At 37.3% G+C, this 14401-nt stretch overlaps 1 protein-coding gene across 2 annotated transcripts in view; it reads left to right on the plus strand.

Annotated features, from left to right (window-relative positions):
* The window catches only part of LOC139934733 (cleavage and polyadenylation specificity factor subunit 1-like), a 48673-nt gene continuing 34272 nt past the window's right edge, over window positions 1–14401 (plus strand). For both annotated transcript variants that reach the window (XM_071929119.1, XM_071929120.1), the window contains exons 1-19: window positions 1–113; window positions 1137–1336; window positions 1887–1917; window positions 2208–2350; window positions 4131–4211; window positions 5072–5223; window positions 6112–6252; window positions 6902–7041; window positions 7672–7782; window positions 8144–8237; window positions 8400–8487; window positions 9045–9144; window positions 9464–9501; window positions 9978–10029; window positions 10384–10484; window positions 10950–11024; window positions 11274–11354; window positions 12222–12305; window positions 13212–13370. In XM_071929119.1, coding sequence (XP_071785220.1) covers window positions 1193–1336; window positions 1887–1917; window positions 2208–2350; window positions 4131–4211; window positions 5072–5223; window positions 6112–6252; window positions 6902–7041; window positions 7672–7782; window positions 8144–8237; window positions 8400–8487; window positions 9045–9144; window positions 9464–9501; window positions 9978–10029; window positions 10384–10484; window positions 10950–11024; window positions 11274–11354; window positions 12222–12305; window positions 13212–13370 — 1815 coding nt within the window. In that variant the 5' untranslated portion in view covers window positions 1–113; window positions 1137–1192. The remainder of the gene's footprint in view (window positions 114–1136; window positions 1337–1886; window positions 1918–2207; window positions 2351–4130; window positions 4212–5071; window positions 5224–6111; window positions 6253–6901; window positions 7042–7671; window positions 7783–8143; window positions 8238–8399; window positions 8488–9044; window positions 9145–9463; window positions 9502–9977; window positions 10030–10383; window positions 10485–10949; window positions 11025–11273; window positions 11355–12221; window positions 12306–13211; window positions 13371–14401) is intronic.

Here is a 14401-nt window from a genome sequence, read left to right on the forward strand (position 1 = left end):
AACACATTCACGCAAAGCACACACACATGCTTGACGATTTCTCCTGATTGTTTGTGTTGGAATCTTCAAGATCATGCATTTGTGATTTTTGTTTTAACGTTTTTCAAGTAGAGGTAAGATTATGTACGCCCATAAATTATCTTATTCTTAATCATAGTAACTAATTGTAAAGAGGTCAATAATTTACTTTTCTGCGACTCTTCGGTGCACCTCTCTTTGATTCTGAGTCTTCTTAATTTTTCTTCAGCTTGCGCGTGTGTTTTGTGTGTGATTGTAGGATTTCAAAAGTAACACAAACGAGCTTGTGATACGGCACCATCTATGCGATTTCGATTGGTGTACCTTTTTTTTCACAAAAAGAGGAAATTATCCATTGGCTTAAAATGAGAGAAAGATTTCTGGGAAAATTGTATTCTGCCGCCAACACTTTACTTTTTCATTTGTTTTATGAAATTGATATAAAAATTAAAATAGGTTTGTTTGTAAAGCTTTCGCATGTTCTGTTGCCTTGCTGGAGTTGAGTTCATTAGAATTAGATACTAATTGGACACTGCTGATAATGTGGTTATCAGGATTGTGGCACGCTGGTTAAACAACTTCAAATCATAATACATGTTTTAACTTTTAGCAATGAATGTACAACTTGTTTGGGTGTGCAGATATTGGGTATACCATGGATCCCAAACTAAAAAACCCGCTTATACCACCGTATAACTTGCATGTCGAAAAGATCAAACTGGGATGCTACTCACAACAAATTATTTTATTTCCTTAATTAACTACCCTTTCAAGTCTCCCTGCATTGTTGTCGAACAATACATTTACCACTTTTATGGTCCAGTAACCCATCCTTTCATTCTAAACATCCTTTGTCCTTGCCACTTCACTCCTATTGGTTCATAGCCACCAATATTGTCTCTGAAATAGAAACTTTGATTGGCTGCTATTTTCCCGCTTCTTTCTGGATCCTTTCCTTAATCCCTTTCCCCCTCTCTTTTTCTATAAATGGATATGTATTTGTTTGTACTTGTTTTATGCCTCTGAAGAAGGTCCGGATTGGATCGAAGCTAAGGCCATCTACCCTATTCATTATTTCCTTAATTAAGATATAATTTCTGATATTCTATTCTGTACAGGTTTCTGAGTGAGACCCATTGGACTGAACTTTGAGGTGTATCCATTCTAGCTCAAGATGTATGCCTTCCATAAGCAGATCCATCCACCTACAGGCATTGAACACTGTGCATATTGTAACTTCTTCTCGGCTAACGAGAAGAGTCTTCTAGTTGCTCAAGCATCGGAGCTTACTGTTTACAAACTTCTCAAAAATGTGGAGGTAAAGACAAAGGTTCACAGTTTCATGATGTGTCAGATTTTTCTGTCCTAGGATTTGAAAAAAACAATTATGGAAAAACAAACCAACAAAATGTTCAAACTTAAACAATGTTCAAAATTTAAAAGTGCTTTTTAATTTTCCATAAGTCTCACATGCTCATGTGAAACGTTTGACTTCTGGAAAAGTCATTAAATTTGTATAGTACCATCATCATGGCTCTCACATGACTGCGCTTCTGGCGACTCCTGGATTCTAGATGTGCAAAGTACCTTTACACTATTCCTGGGGCAACTACTTTAAAACAAGTCTAATGAAACCTTACTATCTAGGGCATGGATCAATTATTTTGCTTTTGGGGCTTTTTCTGTCATCTTGATCATTGGTCTATAAAACCCAACAATTTCATTTGCCACTTAAGGATGTATCATTCTGAATTTCGGTATTGTAATCTGTATGTAGGATGAGCAGCTAAACCAAATTAAAGTCATTGTCATGTGCACTCGTCAACAGGTTTAAATCTTGACTCGCATTCTTTTTAACTTTATTGCAGACAACGGCGAAAGCACCCGAGAAGAATATTGGTAAGTGGTTAATGTAATCTTTGGTCCAAGTGTTATTATTTGATCAATTCAAATTTCATCTAAAAGATTATTATTAGTATTACCAGAGAAGTATTCCTCTTTAACTTTGGTAGGTTGGGTGGCTCTTTAGAGGTGCTGGACACATGTTCCATCTTGCCACTCACTGGTGATTTTGTGTAACTTTTTAAATAGTTTTTAATGTAATGCATGTTATTGTGTACACTCTATATTAGTAACTTTTTTTGAGAGTTTAATATTGACTTTTAATTTATTAATTGACAATTGATTAGATGGATCAATAATCAAGCCTAAGAGAGAAAAGCTTGAGCATCTGATGACCTTCTCTTTGTATGGCAATGTGATGTCATTACAAACTGCAGCGCTATCTGGCAATGGAAGGGATGCTCTTCTAATCAGCTTCAAAGATGCCAAGGTAAGAAGCTATTCAATGTCTTAGTACTGCATTTTGACATTGACTGGAGTAGGGTAGTTGAAAGGTTGCATTATTAAATAACGAGAAGTCCCTTTATTCCATTGAGAGAAAGAAGAACTTCTCTAAAATAGTAGATGAACAGCAGGACTTACTTATTAGAGTAAGTAGTCTCCTGACCGGCTGCAGTAGATTGCACATGGGTTCACAGCCGGGCACTTCTTATTTGAACTTGGTAGTTTTCCTATTCCTATTCTACTCAGCTGCAGGACATAAACAGCCGGAGCAAGTTCATGTAGTCTTCCAGTCCGATTCTTCTCAGCTGTAGTAGATACATTTGTGCATTTGTAAACAGCTGGACATTTCTTAATTGAACTCTGTAGTTTCCCAGTTCCAACTCTGCAGCATTATTAGGTCTAGCCGGACATTTTTTAATTGAACTCTGTAGTTTCCCAGTTCCAACTCTGCAGCGTTATTAGGTCTAGCCGGACATTTTTTAATTGAACTCTGTAGTTTCCCAGTTCCAACTCTGCAGCATTATTAGGTCTAGCCGGACATTTTTTAATTGAACTCTGTAGTTTCCCAGTTCCAACTCTGCAGCATTATTAGGTCTAGCCAGACATTACTTAATTGAACTCTATAGTTTCCAAATTCCAACTCTGCAGCATTATTAGGTCTAGCCAGACATTACTTAATTGAACTCTGTAGTTTCCCAGTTCCAACTCTGCAGCATTATAAGGTCTAGCCGGACATTACTTAATTGAACTCTGTAGTTTCCCAGTTCCAACTCTGCAGCATTATTAGGTCTAGCCAGACATTTCTTAATTGAACTCTGTAGTTTCCCAGTTCCAACTCTGCAGCATTATTAGGTCTAGCCAGACATTTCTTAATTGAACTCTGTAGTTTCCCAGTTCCAACTCTGCAGCATTATTAGGTCTAGCCAGACATTACTTAATTGAACTCTGTAGTTTCCCAGTTCCAACTCTGCAGCATTATTAGGTCTAGCCAGACATTACTTAATTGAACTCTGTAGTTTCCCAGTTCCAACTCTGCAGCATTATTAGGTCTAGCCAGACATTACTTAATTGAACTCTGTAGTTTCCAAATTCCAACTCTGCAGCATTATTAGGTCTAGCCAGACATTACTTAATTGAACTCTGTAGTTTCCCAGTTCCAACTCTGCAGCATTATAAGGTCTAGCCGGACATTACTTAATTGAACTCTGTAGTTTCCCAGTTCCAACTCTGCAGCATTATTAGGTCTAGCCAGACATTTCTTAATTGAACTCTGTAGTTTCCCAGTTCCAACTCTGCAGCATTATTAGGTCTAGCCAGACATTTCTTAATTGAACTCTGTAGTTTCCCAGTTCCAACTCTGCAGCATTATTAGGTCTAGCCAGACATTACTTAATTGAACTCTGTAGTTTCCCAGTTCCAACTCTGCAGCATTATTAGGTCTAGCCAGACATTACTTAATTGAACTCTGTAGTTTCCCAGTTCCAACTCTGCAGCATTATTAGGTCTAGCCAGACATTACTTAATTGAACTCTGTAGTTTCCCAGTTCCAACTCTGCAGCATTATTAGGTCTAGCCAGACATTTCTTAATTGAACTCTGTAGTTTCCCAGTTCCAACTCTGCAGCATTATTAGGTCTAGCCGGACTAGTTTGATAAAAAACAATGTACACAGCAAAATAGATGTTATCACAAATACATATTTATATCAGTACTTTCAGTTAAACAATTTATACCAGTCCTCATTTTTGCTTTAAAATGGACTTTCAGCTTTCAGTTGTTGAGTATGATCCAAGCACACATGACTTGAAGACGCTTTCTATGCACTACTTTGAAGAAGAAGATCTTAAGGTAAGGCAATTTTCTTTGCAGACAATTTAATGCTGCTTCATTTGTACGTTTCTTTTCTATTTTTGATTAAGAGTTTTAGTTTTTCTTCAAGTAGAAATAAACAAGCTAGTGACTGATCAATATTGACCATTCTGAAATGGTTTTGCCTGATGGGGGCATTCTACTAGCCGTCAATAATATGATACTAATACTGTGAAGGAACTATATTTGTGCCTTTAACCCTGATTACTGCAGTATCTGAATTAAGTGATTTGGAATTCACAGAGTCATAGTATGAATAACTTGATGCAGTATTACAGTAGGGTAATTTTTTATTAAACTCTTTCTCATGGAATTGGAAAGCAATATATCTATGCCACATAGTGTTCTTCGTGTAATAACTAAGATTCATACCTCGGCAGTTTCGCTATTCCTATTGGTGGAGAGCGCGTCACGTGGGGGTGTTTAAACGGTTGATAATGACCAGCTGGAGCTGTTTATAACCGGTTGTTTTCGGATATGTTTAGATGCATACTACGCACACAAATGCATATCCAAAAACTGTCTCAGTCATAAAAATGCAACACACGTACAGAGCTCAAGTTTGTTGGGAAAACGGATAAGTTTTACAGAGGTTCTTACTTTATTACGCCTTTTAACCAAAAAGTCATTTATGAATGGGAATAAAAGAGTAGTGACTCATTCTTAAACTGCCATTTACATGTAAAAACTTGCAGGGTCGTGGCCTCTGCGATAAAGGCCCCTGCCTTAGGCTCGGCCATGACTCTGCCGGTTTTAAACAACAGTTTAAAAACTCGTGGCTACCCTTTTATTCCCTTATTAGAAACTCAATAATAGTTGTTTTCTTTGCTCTATTTCAGGATGGTTTGTACCGAAACATTCATATTCCTTATGTACGAGTTGATCCTGAGAATCGTTGTGCTGTTATGTTGGTTTATGGATCCAAACTTGTAGTCCTTCCTTTCAGTAGAGGAGATACTCTTGTTGAAGAAACAGAACAAGTCACTAAGAAGTAAGTCAATAGACCTTTATCATGTTGTCACCATCTTTGTCATGTTCAATGTTTCCAATAACAGTAATGAATGGTAAAATTCATTGCGCATGGCACCAGACTTTTATTTCGTCCAGCCTCAGTTTGGTTACAGTGAGTTGGAATGAAGTAAAATCAAGATTACCACGCCGTGATAAAGGTCCATTTAAATCAAATATCTCAATGCCAGACAACGAACACCATTGTGTGAATTTTAGGCTGACATAATTTCAATCGTCTTTCTTGCAGGTAATATATTTGTTCCCAATGTACAATAAAAGTTCAGGTCAGACAGATAAGTTTATCAGTACATGTTTTATTTGTGGTATGCAGGGCTTGTAGCTCAAAATATGTACTGGACCAGAAATATGTGTACAAGAAAAGAACCAAAATGACAAAAAAGTGTCCTGAGTCCTGACACAGTTTAACATGCATTGAAATGTTTTTATGTGAACAATTAAAAGCGCTATTAAAGACATGTAAGAGAACATCTCATTTGTCTTTTGTCTTTTTTGGTATCAAGTACACCTCATTACTCAACAGAATTGAAAGGTATTTTACAGACTCAAGGTTAATATTTGAACATATTTTGTTTCTGTTGAAAAATCAGTGAGGTATTGGTATTCAATTGTAAAACACAAGGCTGCCAGACTTGTCTGGTTTTGGGTTTACTTGCCCGACACTAAAACCACTGGCCTCAGGGCCTGCGAGTACTGTGTACACTTTCAGCCCTGTTATGTTACATACATGTACAGTATTGATGTATGAAGTTAACTGCAGGAACTCATCATGTTGAATTCTGAATCGATAAATTATCCACATTTGAATGAATCTGACCACTTTCTATTTATTTCTGTCTGATTTATTTAGGAGTGCAGTTTTACCAAGCTATGTGATCAATCTATCTGAACTAGAAGAACATGTATTGAACGTTGTGGATATTCAATTCCTACATGGCTACTATGAACCGACATTACTTCTTCTTTATGAACCGCTACGAACATGGCCTGGGTAAGTGATTTTATTTATTGTACATCCAACATTAGAATTAACTCCAATAACAGAATGAATAAAAAATGAGAAGAAATACCCTTTACGATATAGGAGGAAAACCCCAATGGGAAAAACCTACATATTCAGGTAGGGACTGAAAACCCAATCCACATGCAAGGCTCAAGGTCTGAGGTGGGATTCAAACTGAGGTCAACAGAGATGAAACGCAGGGAAAGAAATCACTGATCCAATTTGATATTTTAGATTATACGATAAAATATGCAGGGCTTGCCCTCAGCATTTATCAGTGACTAGTCAGCAGGACAAGTTTGATGTTCCATCAGCTTCACTGGTTCTCATTTAATATTAGATAGGGATGTTTTTCAACACTGAACTAGCCACTTGAAATAAAGTTTGACTGGTCCCGGCATGTTTTAATTGGTATTTGGCCAGCGGGCTGGTGTAAAGGGAGAATACTGACACATATGATCTGGTAATTCACTGGATGGTTACAGCATATTTTAAACCTCACATCACATTGATATCAAGGCTGATGTTTATAGTTGTCTTCACTTTAATTTCCGTTCACTATTTCTAAAAGTGGCTGATTTTTTGCATAGGGCGTTGCATTTTATAATGATTGTTTTTTTTCAATTGTTTGTTTCAGTCGTATTGCTATGAGACACGACACATGTGCTATGGTTGCATTATCATTGAATCTTGGGCAGAAAGTTCATCCAGTCATCTGGGCATTGAATGGTCTGCCGTATGACTGTGTACATGTGTGTGCTGTACCCAAACCAATAGGTAGGTACCGGGTGCTGTACCCAAACCACTAGGTAGGTACCGTATGACTGTGTACATGTGTGTGCTGTACCCAAACCAATAGGTAGGTACCGGGTGCTGTACCCAAACCACTAGGTAGGTACCGTATGACTGTGTACATGTGTGTGCTGTACCAAAACCAATAGGTAGGTACCAGGTGCTGTACCCAAACCACTAGGTAGGTACCGTATGACTGTGTACATGTGTGTGCTGTACCCAAACCACTAGGTAGGTACCGGTTGCTGTACCCAAACCAATAGGTAGGTACCGGGTGCTGTACCCAAACCACTAGGTAGGTACCGGGTGCTGTACCCAAACCAATAGGTAGGTACCGGGTGCTGTACCCAAACCAATAGGTAGGTACCGGGTGCTGTACCCAAACCACTAGGTAGGTACCGGGTGCTGTACCCAAACCAATAGGTAGGTACCGTATGACTGTGTACATGTGTGTGCTGTACCCAAACCACTAGGTAGGTACCGGTTGCTGTACCCAAACCAATATCTTGTTATATTTGTTAAGGTGGTGTGTTACTTCTAGCTGTGTATTCAGTCCTATTTGTAGTAGGGTTTGTTAGTATTACTATTCATTGTAATCTTGTTATCTTTGTTTAGGTGGTGTGTTACTTCTAGCGGTCAATTCTCTTCTATACCTGAATCAGAGTATTCCTCCTTATGGCGTTTCACTCAACTCAATTACAGAGCGGAGTACAGCATTTCCTCTCAGTAAGTAACTTATGGAAATTCTCAATTATTGGAGATAAATCTAATTAATTGTCATGAACATTTTACACAGGAATAACACTTTTTTGCTGCTGTTGTTTTCTTATGATTGTTTTGAATGAATCTTTTCTTACTCTAGGACCACAAGATGGTGTCTGCATCAGCTAAGATTGTTTTCTTATCATTGTTTTGAATGAATCTTTTCTTACTCTATGACCACAAGATGGTGTCTGCATCAGATTAGATTGTTTTCTTATGATTGTTTTGAATGAATCTTTTCTTACTCTAGGACCACAAGATGGTGTCAGCATCAGCTAAGATTGTTTTCTTATGATTGTTTTGAATGAATCTTTTCTTACTCTAGGACCACAAGATGGTGTCTGCATCAGCTTAGATTGTGCTCAAGCCACTTTCATCTCTTATGACAAACTAGTTTTGTCTCTTAAAGGAGGAGAAATGTAAGTCATTCTTGTCAATTAATCAATTAGAACTTAACCGTATGGTGTAAAGGGATGCAGTAGTCTGCGATAATCTGGCACCAGTTTACACAAGGCAATTCCCGATTTGCTAACATTGTTAATACTGACTGTTTATACCTTCATATACCTGTTTCATTATAGCTACGTACTGACGTTGTTAATTGACTGTATGCGAAGTGTAAGAGGTTTCCATTTTGACAAAGCTGCTGCCAGTGTATTAACCTGCTGTGTAAGTATGCAGATTATTTAGATCTTTTAGCCTATTCACGTTTGATAACATTTTTAATCAAAATTTGTTTTTGGACAGACTTTCGGTGGATGTTTTAATGCAAAGAACAACATTGGGTTTTCCACAATTTTTTGTTGACAGCCAGACAGTTGATATTTTTATCCACCTGGACTCTCCAGTGTGTAACAAGTTGGGGCAAGCACCTTCTGTACCTTTGTTTCATTCATACAAAGAAGGACAACAGGTTCTGGAAAACATGCCTTGTAAATTTCCTTTTTCCTGGTGTTCTTGTGTAACTCCAAATTACAGACTTTTGTCCTGTTGTACAAGTGTGTGGCATTCAATAATGAATTGGCTACCACCTTGTTTAATTTGCCACAAATTATTACTCATGAAGCTCCAAAAGTTCTAAAAAATAATTTACATGAATTTTGATGATGTTGCCTGAATGCTGCATTTTGGTTTAGAAGATGTCCATCGTAAATGACTTCAGAGAGACTTGTTAACATAAATCTTCAGGAAGGTTTCCATGAAGTGTCTGTTCTATTTTTGTGTAGATTTGTTCATTGGATGAAGGATATCTGTTTCTTGGTTCGCGTCTTGGAAACTCTCTCTTATTGAAGTATGCAGAGAAAGCAACAGATGGAATCACTACAGGTAACTTCGCCTTCAAGTTTCTGTCTTTACATTTTAGTCATATTTCTTGAATCTGTTTTGGTTATTAACTGCTAGAATGCAAAGGATTAGGAGTAAATAATATCTGCAGAAACAAAACTTAGAAAGCAATGAGTTAACCTGAAGTTGTGAATGTAGAATTTTGAATATTTGTTGAGAAAATAGAATTAGCTGTTGCAAACTGCTTAGCAACCAAAAGGAACTATGGTATAAATGCAAACATACATGTAATGGCCTTTTCAAGCATTGCAAGTAATCTTCTTCAGTATGCATGTAAATAAGTAACTTTTTATTGTTGCAGATATTGTTAAGAAGGAAAAAGATGATGAAAAGAAAGAGGTAAGAAGAAGCTGATGTCATGTTGAGGATAAAAGAGGAGTAACATAAATAAAAACAAACTTCATCAAAGATTATTAGTAAACTTTGTTTTGTTTAGTTAAGTTTATTTTTAATAAATAACTAGAGGTTTTTTATTTATGAACTAGATACAAGCAACTCTATACATGTACCTACCATCCTTAAAAATAGAAAGAAACCAAGTAACTAATATCTTATTTTGTTTGAGCCATACACCGGTATTATGTAAAGCAGTGTGTATTAAATACTCTCTTGTACAGGATTCAAACCTCCTCTAGCTACCTGCTCTAGAAGGTCAAAGGTTATGAGTTTGAATCCCACCCAAGTAATTTGCCTGTAGATTTGTTTTCCCAGCTGAGTATACAGTGCTTAATACACATTGGTGTGTGGGTAAAACTGAGTAGTATCTTTATACCTGATACATATTGATCATCTATTAAATATGATCTTGTTTAAAGGATGAGCCACCTGTGAAGAAGATTCGAAGTGATGATGCAAGTGACTGGATGGGTAAGACTACTTTCCCTATTTATTTTTTGGGATCAATATCTGAACATTTTTCACTGATGGATTTATAGTCTTGAGGTTGATTCTTTAGTGTTAATATGTAGAACGTTAAGGGAAAATGCTTCCTTACTACATTTCCTTGAACAATATTCTTCTTCAGATTATCTCCTTCTGTTCTTGAGACATGGTCAATATACCGTAGGTTAGTTTTCAAATCTTCAGACATCATTTTAGTCCCCATTCTTTCGATGAAATTCTCAACATCCTCGCTGCCAGCACCAAATCCCAATAGCATTAATTAGTTAAGTATGTTTATTTGATCTTTTTATGATTGTTTTTCACTTTAAATGTTTACAGCGAGTGATGTAGCATTAGTTGAAGATCCGGAGGAGTTAGAGGTATATGGAAAGGAAACCGTGCAGAGTACCAGCTCTAATGTCATGACCTTTGCATTTGAGGTTAGTATAAGGTCATCTTGAGATGAGGTTATTATATCAGTGCAATGCTTTTCCATATTACTAATATTAAAATGATATTTTCTTCATCATGTTGTCTCTTGGTATTCAATTGTCTAATTTTAAAATTTATTTTACAAATGTAGATAATATTGTCTTTTTACCTTGTTGGCAAGCAGTGTAAATTGGAGTCCTGCTATTAGATCTCAAGAGACACATTGTAGAGACGGGTTGAGATTGGAAGTAATACAAACAATGTTACACCAGGTTTTGAATTGGCGGCTATTGCTATGGCTGGATTGCTGCATATAGGAAGTCCATAGCAACACTGTTAGCAACAGCCATAGCTGTAGCCAAAGCCGTCAATTAATCATACAGCCATACTGCATTGTCTGATTGAAATTGATAATGATGATGATGATGATTACAGTGTATGATTGAAATTGATTTTGATTATTTGTCTTTTAGGTGTGTGATAGTTTGATCAATATTGGACCATGTGGTAACATGACCATGGGGGAACCTGCATTCCTTTCTGATGAGGTAATTATCTTAATATCTATTGAATTAAAAACAACAACAGAGAGTCATATTTTTCCTTAAATTCTTTCTACTAATTAGACATTTTAGGTGTAAAATAAATATTAACATGTGTCTATGATGTCTACTCAGCCAAAATCTTAAGGGTCGCTCTTTAACAATCGGGATTTGAAAATAGAGAAGAACTCAATTTTCCTGAAAACTAGTTGTACTATTTCTGACACTGTGATTCTATTAATTATTTGCACCCAGTTCCAGAACAGTTTGGATCCTGATCTGGAATTAGTGACGTGCTCAGGTTATGGCAAGAATGGAGCTCTATCTGTTTTACAGGTAACACCATTTGTGTTCATGGTTTGTTAGATATTTCATGGTAAACATGCATTACTATAGACCTTTATCATGGTACAGCCTTCTCAAATCTCTCTCATTGATATCAATACTACCAAACCAAGGCTGGAAGAACAAAATAGTCTGGTTCCTTTTTGCGAAATGCATTCATTGTTGTTATTCGATGCGTGGAACATGACCAAGATGGAGTTAGCATGATAAATGTCTATAGACCTTTGTCACGGTTTGGTCATCTTGATTTTACTCCATACCAACTCATACCATACCAACTGTAACCAAACTGAGGCTGGACGAAATAATAGTCTGGTGCCATGAGCATTGAATGTTACCAGTAGTGTTATTGGAAACAGTGAACATGACCAAGCTAATGACAGCGTGATAAAGGTCTATTGCATTGCAAGGTTTGATAAAAGTAAAACGATTTTCTAATAGAGAGAGACTTTGCGGATACAACCATGTAATAGAACTCTTCTAAAGAAGTGGTGGTTCTGAGAAGAGCCGATAAGTTCTCTACATTTCAAAAAAGGACATTCTGCTTGTCTTCATGAGAATAAAGAGCAAGTCTCTCACTATTATTAACTAACCATACAAAGCTTCAAGTTTAAATCAGAAGGATTTTTGTTGCTAAAATGTTGAGTTTCTATAATAGGTATTATTGTAAAAGGCTGATTATTTGGACTCTTGTGTAAGAAAAGTAGTCAATGCTCGATGCTCTCATGACCTTGTCAAGTTCCCCAGCGAAAATTTCAGGAGGATAAGTACCAAGTACCAATGCATTTACAATTCATTTTTGATAACCATTTGATAAATGAATTGTAAAAAGCATATCATATTATTTTGAATTACCAGAGAACTATCAGACCCCAGGTTGTAACGACCTTTGAACTGCCTGGATGCTTGGATATGTGGACTGTTATTAGAAATAAATCAGTGGTAAGTTGAAAGACCTACAACTATTCTTTATAATAATAATAATAATAATAATAAAAATAATAATAAAACCATTCTTACATAGCGCATATCACCGTGAGGTCCCTATGCGCTGTAAAAGGAAATAAACAATTATTGTACAAAGTAAACAGATATATTTTTAACCGGGTTTTGAATTGTTCTGATGTCTCAGCCTGTTTGACAACCTCTGGAAGACTGTTCCATAACTGAACTGCTGCATATTGGAAAGAGCGGGAACCGTACGACTTGGTTTTGCTAACTGGGGGAGTCGGAAGGGGTTTATTTGAAGATTGCAGATTCCTGGTTGTTTTGTACTCCTGAACTAAGCTTTGAAGATAAACAGGGGCAATACCATGGATACATGGATAAGTCAGAACCAAAACTTCAAAATCAATTCTAGCCCGTATTGGTAGCCAATGTCAATACCGTATTGGTAGCCAATTACAAATAACTCTGGCCCTGTTAACTGATCACATTTGTATTAACATTGGCCCGACATACTCCCCTGGAGGTATGGTCAGGGAGATGGCAGAGTAAGCTAATAATCCTAACCCCTTCGATAACTTTATAATCACAGCTCATGACTGGACAGGGAACGGGTCTGAAAGAATGTACTGGGTGGAATGGATATAATAAGTGGGCAGTGAATACCAGGGGGCTTACAGGGGGGGGGGGGTCGGGGGGTATCATGGAGGATTATCTCATGTCTTATGAGAACACTATTTTCTCTGTGCAGCTTAAGCACTGCTTTAGAATAAGTAACAAATAAATTGTAATTGTTTATCGGATCAAATGAACTTATTTTATCTGGTAATTTTTAGCTGCTCCTTCTGATTAATTGATTTGTCTTTGCCTGACCTTTGACCTTTGACTGACCTTTGTATCCAGATAACCATCAAGAAAGAGAAGATGGAGGAGGGTGAGACAGAAGAACCTCCAGCTGAAAAGGATGAAAGTCAGACGCCGACAGCAACGACAATTGGAGACAAGTCAGAGTTGACTAATAGTCATGCTTTCCTCATCTTGTCAAGAGAAGACTCTAGTATGGTGAGTTAATATTCATGGCGTGTCATGGCCAAGCAATCTTGTTGACTAATAGTCATGCTTTCCTCATCTTGTCAAGAGAAGACTCTAGTATGGTGAGTTAATATTCATGGCGTGTCGTGGCCAAGCGATCTAGTTGACTAATAGTCATGCTTTCCTCATCTTGTCAAGAGAAGACTCTAGTATGGTGAGTTAATATTCATGGCGTGTCGTGGCCAAGCAATCTAGTTGACTAATAGTCATGCTTTCCTCATCTTGTCAAGAGAAGACTCTAGTATGGTCAGTTAATATTCATGGTGTGTCGTGGCCAAGCAATCTAATAATAATAATAATAATAATAATAGCTAATTCTTATATAGCGCATTTCATAACTGAAAGAAATACCAATGCGCTTAACAAAAAACAAAGGCAAACAATAAAGCAACCAATAACAAAAAAATGCGCTAACAAAATGCAAACGAAAGGATTAAACTGAACAGAAGGCAATAGAAAACAAATGGGATTTGAGCAGAGTTTTGAATTGTTCCATGCTCTGTGGAGAGCGGATGTAACCTGGAAGAGAGTTCCAAAATTGGGGGGCGGCACTAGAGAAAGTCCTTACACCGAAAGATTTAGTTCGAACGGGTGGTATGGTGAGAAGATGTTGTGATGATGAGCGGAGTGGACGGGCTGGTACATAAGGGATGATGAGGTCAGACAGGTAGCTGGGGCATGTTCCATGGATTGCTTTGAAAGTAGTGATGAGGAGCTTGTACTGAATTCTAAAAGAGATGGGAAGCCAGTGTAATTCTTTCAGAACCGGAGTGATGTGTTTGTGCTTAGTAGAACGTGAAACCAGACGGGCAGCGGAATTCTGGATACGTTGAAGTTTAGCTATGTCTTTTTGGGGAATGTCAAACAAGAGAGAGTTGCAGTTAGTTGACTAACAGTCATGCTTTCCTCATCTTGTCAAGAGAAGACTCTAGTATGGTGAGTTAATGTTCATGGCGTGTCGTGGCCAAGCGATCTAGTTGACTAATAGTCATGCTTTCCTC

Source organism: Asterias amurensis, chromosome 3 (assembly GCF_032118995.1).
Source record: "Asterias amurensis chromosome 3, ASM3211899v1".
NCBI classification, from domain to species: Eukaryota; Metazoa; Echinodermata; class Asteroidea; order Forcipulatida; family Asteriidae; genus Asterias; species Asterias amurensis.